The following is a 7,996-nucleotide window of genomic DNA, read 5'->3' on the forward strand; positions in this document are numbered from 1 at the left end:
TAAGCCTAATATGTAAAACCAAGAGTGACATGAAGGGAGGGCTGGGTGTTCAGACAGAAGGGAGACAGAGTCGAAGCAGGTGATCAGTGATGATTACAGACAGGTGCTTGTTCCACTCTGAGGGACTTGGATGTAAAAACTGCTGCTCGAAATACGATTCCTTAAATGCAGAAACGCTATTTCTGCTTTTCAGTGTCTCTTCCTCCTGAAACCAGAGCCAGCACCCTATATGGTCATAATGACAACATTCCCATGAATCCCCATACTGCAGTTTATCCTGACGTCAGCTATACGAGTCATCGACACACCCAGAAAGGAAGGAAGCACGAAGCAACACTTTTGTGTCTGTTCCACATGCAGCTCTAAATTTAAGGAACAGGCTCAATTCTCTCACACGAGCAAGGCAGCAACACTGCTTGGCCTCACGCTTGAATTCCAGGTTAGCAACACATGATCGGGGTTAACCTGAGAAATTCAACAAACCTCAGAGTCATTATGAGAGTAAATGGTAAATGCTGGGGCTGGGCCATATCATACCGTTCACGGTAATACCGTGATGTTGGGCAACGATAGGAAAATGAAACATCGCGATAGAATATGAGTAAAACGTACATGCGCAATGCCTTTGTTTACATACGCACATGGCGGTGACGCAGAATGAGAAGAGCGAAAGTGGATCGTTGAATGAAACAGATGAACCAGAACTGGTTTGTAAAAATGCTGCAGCTTCACTGGTGTGGAACTGGTTTAGCTTTCATCCGTCAGATACACAACAAAGCACTATTTTTGGTAGCGCATGCTAGCGGGCCGTCGTTATTACCGTGTTGTTTGGAAAATACGGCACACTTAAAATCATCCTTTGATTTTTCTGAAAGTCGACAGAGCCCCTTATAATCCCGTGTGCCTTATGTATGAACTCTGGTTGTGTTTACTGACCTCGAAACTATTTTATGTGCATGGCGCTCGAAAATCTGTCAAATGTTTCAGTACGACTTTGCTGAGCTACGAAGCCGCACCGCTTGATGGATTGTTGGAGCATTACGGCTATCGTAGGCGGAGCCTCGCGGAGTGATACGTACTGTGCTTCAACATAATATTACCGTAGTGTGCGTATAAGGACCACAAATGGCTCCTGTTAAGAGACATGCTTATGCAGTGGATTTCTTTATCAGTCATGCAGTAGAACATGGGAATAGAGCAGCTGTGAGAGAATTCAACATTCATGAATCAATGGTACAGAAGTGGAGGGAGCAAGAAGAAGGAGTAAACTTTGACTGTTTGGTGTTCTTATAATCCCGAGCACCTTATGGTCTGAAAAATACCTATTTGACTTGTTTATTTGGCACACTGCAGTTTCATGTTGCAAAGCGCCAGTTTTTAACTTGTGTGGATATTATACATGGTTATGCTCAGCACATGTCAGCCCATGTCCACTGGAAATGCCTTTTGGTTAAACCGTCTGCGAGGAATTTGCATTTGCACTGTTACATTGTTACACAGCTTTAATTCACATAAAAAACAGCTGCTTGTTTAAGTGAAAATACATTAATGGGGTTTTTTGCACTAATAAAGTTGTGGAGTTGTAAAGTATTTTGTCTTGCATCAGTTATATTGTTATCACACATTTTCAAATATATAAATATACATAAATAAATTTTCAAATGTATATCGTGATAAATATTTTTGGTCATATCGCCCTGCTCTACGCGTCTCTGATCATTTTCCTGAGTTGTTCACTTTAACTTTGGGCTGTTTGTGGATAAGCTGTGCACTGCAGCCCACAAAGGACGAGCCATTAATACTTTGATAGCAACTAAATTTTCTGTTGCATTTATGGTTTGTGGAAAAATGAACTCCAGCTGTGAAAGCGCTGAGGACGTTCTGACATCTTTAATTCAACCTGCACTGATATCTCGGACTGAATCGCTCCACTCAGGACTGTGCGTGCTAAGCCATTATCAGAGCCATGGCTGAATGAACATACCACATCCTTAGACGTGACTGCAGACACGCTGAGAGGAGATGGAAAAACGATAGGCTTCATGTTTGTGTCTCTGCTTACCAAGAGGCTGCACAGACTGCAAACACTCAGCTTGTCTCAAACCTGGTGTCCACAAACAGCCTCAGGTACTTTATAATGTTTTACTCCTATTTTTAGTCCATGTGGTGATGTCAGATGTGTAGTTGATGACTTTTCGGCATTTTTACTGATAAAGTTTCTTATGTCTGGTCGCCCACTGCCTCAGACCTCAGTGTTCCTCCTGTGTGCTCAGCTGTCTCAGTTTGAGTGAACTGTCTGTGGTAGTTCATCACCGAAGATCATCACACTGCACATCAGATCGGCTTCCTCCAAGTCTGCTTAAAAATAATTTTAATACTGTTGGGCTTTTATCCACAATCAACACTTGCTACAGGCTGTGTCCCATCGTGTTTTAAACAAGCTATAGTTCAGCCTCGTCTTAAAAATCACAATCTGGACCCAACTGTTTGTCCAATTACAGGCCAATCTCAAAGCTTCCCTCTCTTTCAAAAGTTCTGGAGAAACTGGTCTATTTACAGTTTACAGTTGCAGGCTCACCTCGATCTTAATGAGATCGATGAAAAGTTTCAATCTTGTTTTAAATCAGTACACAACACTGAGACTTGAAGGGTTGTTAATGATCAACTCTGGATTCTTGTTGTTGGACCTGACAGCAGCCTTTGGGTGTAGGCAGGTGAGCGCAGTAGTCCAGTGCAAGGCAAAGCCACACCTTCCAGCTGATGTCTTTGAACATGTTATTCATGTGTTCATTAGCTGCAGACTGAACTACCGCAGTTTTCTGTACTTTGGTAACTGGACCAGGCCTCTCTTCATCGTCTCCAGTTGGTCCAACATGCAGCTGCTCGTCTGCTGACTGGCACTAACCTGAAAGAGCCTGTGACCCAGTGTTGGCCTCTCACTGGCTCCCTGTTCCTCACAGGAGCCAAATCTGACTTTTTGTTTTTAAATCACAAACCGGACGAGCCCCTTCTCACCTGTCTGAGCTCCTGTTGGTTTATGCTCCAGGAAGAACGTGAGGTCCAGGTCAGAACTAACCTTAACTACTCCTGGACTAAAGTGTGGTGGTGACAGAGGCTCCTCTGTGGCAGGACCCAGACTCTGCAATAGTCTTCCTCTTAATATGTGACCTGCACAAACACTAACGTTTCAAATCATCACTAAAGACACATTTTTATGGTCTGGCTTTTAACACACGTTGAACATCTTGGTTTTAACAGCCTTAGTTGTTGTTTTTATTTACTTGTTTTATGTATTTCCTCTCTTCGATGTTTTACCTGCATCACTGTTGTGCTTCTTATTTTAGTGGTATTTTACACTTGCACTTTGTGCAGCATGGACTGTTGGTAATGTGCTACATAAATAAACTTGACCTTGATTTGACCTCACAGATAATGAATCTTCCTTCTACGTGAACATACCTGTCACTGTATTACAGCGTCATGCAGCTGTTTTTCTTACATTTACACCACCAGTCGAACGTTTGGACACAGCTTCTCATTGAATGGTTTTTCTGTATTTTTACGACTTTACACATCGTAGATACAAACATCAAATATATGCATCGAGATTTATAGAATTATGTAGCAAAGAAAGATTGATAAAAACACTAAATATGTTTTATATTTTAGATTCTGAAAGTAGCCGTCTTTTGCTTTGTTGACTGCAAACCCTCGGCCTTCTCTCAGTGAGCTTCATGATGTCGTCACCTGACATGGTTTCACCTCACAGGTGTGCCTGTCAGGGTTCACTAATATGAAACTGTTAGAATTCATATTATGGCAAGAACCATAATAACTGAACCAGCATGGTTACCACAGCATCCTGCAGACACATGCCAGGACAGCACAGTGAGCCCAAACACACCTCCAGGCTGTGTGAGGGCTGTTTGACCAAGAAGGAGAGTGATGTGAGGCCTCCACAGTCACCTGACCTAAACCCAGTGGAGATGGATTGGGATGAGATGGAGCGCAGAGTAAAGGCAAAAGGCCAACAACTGCTCAGCATCTCTGGGGACTTCTTCAGGACTGTTGGAAAACCATTTCAGGAGATGACCTCATGAAGCTCATGGAGAGAATGAGAAGAGTGAGCAAAGGCTGGATGTTACCAAGAATCTAAAACACGTTTTTTTGTATAAAGAAGAACCATTCAATGAGAAGGTGTGTCCAAACGTTCGACTGGTAGTGCACAAAAGGTTTTTGAATGCAGTTTGCACTTCTGTTCTAAAATGTCAGTTTTACTTTTCCCATGTTTAACTAACTTTATTTGGACTTTTTTAACACTGTTGTAATATATTAAATCTTATAGTATAAGATGGCTCCTTTAAGTGTGTTGTGTCTTGTTGTGTATTGTAGACTGGACTCTTTATCAGATCTTCAGAGCCTCTCTTACAAGGTCTTTCAGAACACGAGGATGTCTTTCATGACAACAGAACGTCTGTCAGAACGTCTGTCAGAACATCTGTCAGAAAGTCTGTCCGGACATCTGTCAGAACATCTTAGCCTTTGCTAGAACACCAGAACGTCTGTCAGAAAATCTGTCAGAACATCTGTCAGAACATCGTAGCCTCCGCTAGAACACCAGAACGTCTGTCAGAACATCTGTCAGAACATCGTAGCCTTTGCTAGAACACCTGAACGTCTGTCAGAACATCTTAGCCTTTCCTAGAACACCAGAACGTCTGTCAGAACATCTGTCAGAACATCTGTCAGAACATCGTAGCCTCCGCTAGAACACCAGAACGTCTGTCAGAACATCTTAGCCTTTCCTAGAACACCAGAACGTCTGTCAGAACATCTTAGCCTTTCCTAGAACACCAGAACGTCTGTCAGAACATCTGTCAGAACATCTTAGCCTTTGCTAGCACACCAGAACGTCTGTCAGAAAATCTGTCCGGACATCTGTCAGAACATCTTAGCCTTTGCTAGAACACCAGAACGTCTGTCAGAACATCTGTCAGAACATCTGTCAGAACATCGTAGCCTCCGCTAGAACACCAGAACGTCTGTCAGAACATCTGTCAGAACATCTTAGCCTTTGCTAGAACACCAGAACGTCTTTTCATGAAAACAGAACATCTGTCAGAACATCTGTCCGGACATCTGTCAGAACATCTTAGCCTTTCCTAGAACACCAGAACGTCTGTCAGAACATCTTAGCCTTTCCTAGAACACCAGAACGTCTGTCAGAACATCTGTCAGAACATCTTAGCATTTGCTAGCACACCAGAACGTCTGTCAGAAAATCTGTCAGAACATCTGTCAGAACATCTTAGCCTTTGCTAGCACACCAGAACGCCTGTCAGAACATCTGTCAGAACATCTGTCAGAACATCGTAGCCTCCGCTAGAACACCAGAACGTCTGTCAGAACATCTGTCAGAACATCTTAGCCTTTGCTAGAACACCAGAACGTCTTTTCATGAAAACAGAACATCTGTCAGAACATCTGTCCGGACATCTGTCAGAACATCTTAGCCTTTGCTAGAACACCAGAACGTCTTTTCATGAAAACAGAACCCCTGTCAGAACATCTGTCCGGACATCTGTCAGAACATCGTAGCCTTTGCTAGAACACCAGAACGTCTGTCAGAACATCTGTCAGAACATCGTAGCCTTTGCTAGAACACCAGAACGTCTGTCAGAACATCTGTCAGAACATCGTAGCCTCCGCTAGAACACCAGAACGTCTGTCAGAACATCTGTCAGAACATCTTAGCCTTTGCTAGAACACCAGAACGTCTTTTCATGAAAACAGAACATCTGTCAGAACATCTGTCCGGACATCTGTCAGAACATCTTAGCCTTTGCTAGAACACCAGAACGTCTTTTCATGAAAACAGAACCCCTGTCAGAACATCTGTCCGGACATCTGTCAGAACATCGTAGCCTTTGCTAGAACACCAGAACGTCTGTCAGGACATCTGTCAGAACATCTTAGCCTTTGCTAGAATACCAGAACGTCTTTTCATGAAAACAGAACGTCTGTCAGAACATCTGTCAGAACATCTGTCAGAACATCGTAGCCTCCGCTAGAACACCAGAACGTCTTTTCATGAAAACAGAACGTCTGTCAGAACATCTGTCAGAACATCTGTCAGAACATCGTAGCCTCCGCTAGAACACCAGAACATCTTTTCATGAAAACAGAACCCCTGTCAGAACGCCAAAACTTGGCTAACAACACCAGAACATCTGTCACAGCAGGAGAACAGAAGTCTAACCCATTAAAGTTTGTCCCTGCTGGTCTGGACCGGGCCTTCCTCACTGAGCCTCCGCAGGTCTTTGGCACACATGAGAGCTGAAGGAAACAAGCACAGAGTGAAGGAAAGAGGACTAAAGAGCTGCCTTCCTCTCCTCACTCCTCCCCCAGAGCTGTCGGTCCAATGTCACTCAGAGAGGAAGCAGGAAAGGAGACACGGGTCCTCCTCTCCCCCCACCCCCGCACACTGGCAGCTCGTTGGCAGGGGGGGAGGGAGGAATCACCGACCTTCCACCGGCAGCGTGGCCGCGGACGGGAGCCCGCACGGGGGCTTGAAGTGAAAGCGCGCCCCCCGCCCCCCTCCTCTGCAACTCATACTCACAATCTGGGCTTGAAGGAGGTCCGCGGGGCGGCTTCCGCTGCGCTTCCGGAGACACATCCGCGTGCGTCTGTCTGCCTTCACCGCCGCGCACCGGGAGCTTTTTATCATTTACTCCAATCAGCGCTCACCGCCGCCGGAGCAGAACAAGACGGAGAAGAGGAAGGAGTCCTCCTCCTCCTCCTACTCGGGTTTTTCCCAGAGAGAGAGAGAGACACGCAGAACAGGAGAGAGATCACCGCCCTGACGGACACGGGCGCCACGGCGCATGCGCATATACATAACGTCCATGCAGGCAGGAGAGCTGGAGTTGAAAAAAACTTTATCAACTGTTTACTCACGTTATTGAAGCACGCGGTTAGTTATTACACACCAGACAGCAAACCACACCTGCCTGTCCAGTAACACACACACTCACACACAGCGGTGTCATGATTTCTATACAGCACGACGTTTGAGTAAAACAGGAAACATTTGTTTAAACTCTGGCCAGCGCGGATCCTTGGCATTAATATCAGAGAGCAGTTTGTTTCAATCAGATAACGGAGATAACTAATGTCACTGCCTACACACCTGTTGTTGTTGTTGTTTTACCTTGTCTTTAAATCATTGTTCAGTTTCGATGCTCATATTGTTACAAATGTCCCTGCAGCTTAAAGTGGGAGGGGGGTCAGAAAGTCATGTTTAGTCCTGAGTTTTCTGTTTCAATGGAGATGCTGCGGGCTTGAATAACTTTTCAGTCAAAGAACCAGCTGGACAGCTTCCTGTGGCTTCTGCAAACAGACACACACGGTGAACAGCAGGGGGCGCCATCCACCAAGGAGAGGGCAAAGAGCGAGCTGGAAGATGGGAAGTTTTTATGAATTGATTTCCTTCCTGGTTTCCATTCACTGATCATTGTCTTTAACTGGTGCACAGATGAGGTGGAGTCACTGACTCACCTGTGTAAAACTGAACGAGTGCACACACCACACATTTGTAAACCACAGCTGGAGGAAACAGGAAACCCTTTCCTGCCTCTGGCTGTGTTTTGGCAGCAGCCTTCACTGACTGATATTAGGGTGACCTTTGAACCCACCACCTGCAGCTGATCTGCTGCTCACTCTGACTCAGCAGGCGGTCTTTCTCAGGTGTTCTCAGCCTGTTTTGACACACACCGACTCACAGGTGAGCTGCCACCAGCACACTGTGCAGTTTACCCTGTCACCACACGAGGGCACTCACACTGCACACTGAGTTTCTGACACGCTCGCAGTGTTTAATGCAGGTTCTGCAGCAAACATCAGCTCAAACAGCTGATCCTGGGTCAGTTTATGCATGTAACTCACCTGAGAGCATCAGCTCAGAACAGGGCTGCTTATTCCTCAGGTGCAAATGTCT

At 45.2% G+C, this 7,996-nt stretch overlaps 1 protein-coding gene across 4 annotated transcripts in view; it reads right to left on the reverse strand.

Annotated features, from left to right (window-relative positions):
* Positions 1-6,872, reverse strand: part of LOC146493949 (regulator of G-protein signaling 17-like) — a 33,918-nt gene extending 27,046 nt beyond the window's left edge. The window contains exon 1 of one of the 4 annotated variants that reach the window (XM_085145742.1): positions 6,620-6,872. In XM_085145742.1, the coding sequence (XP_085001868.1) occupies positions 6,620-6,727 (108 nt within the window). In that variant the 5' untranslated portion in view covers positions 6,728-6,872. The remainder of the gene's footprint in view (positions 1-6,619) is intronic. The other 3 variants (XM_085145743.1, XM_085145744.1, XM_085145745.1) reach the window with 3 other exon arrangements.
* Positions 6,873-7,996: the final 1,124 nt, after the last annotated feature.

Source organism: Neolamprologus multifasciatus, chromosome 20 (assembly GCF_963576455.1).
Source record: "Neolamprologus multifasciatus chromosome 20, fNeoMul1.2, whole genome shotgun sequence".
NCBI classification, from domain to species: domain Eukaryota; kingdom Metazoa; phylum Chordata; class Actinopteri; order Cichliformes; family Cichlidae; genus Neolamprologus; species Neolamprologus multifasciatus.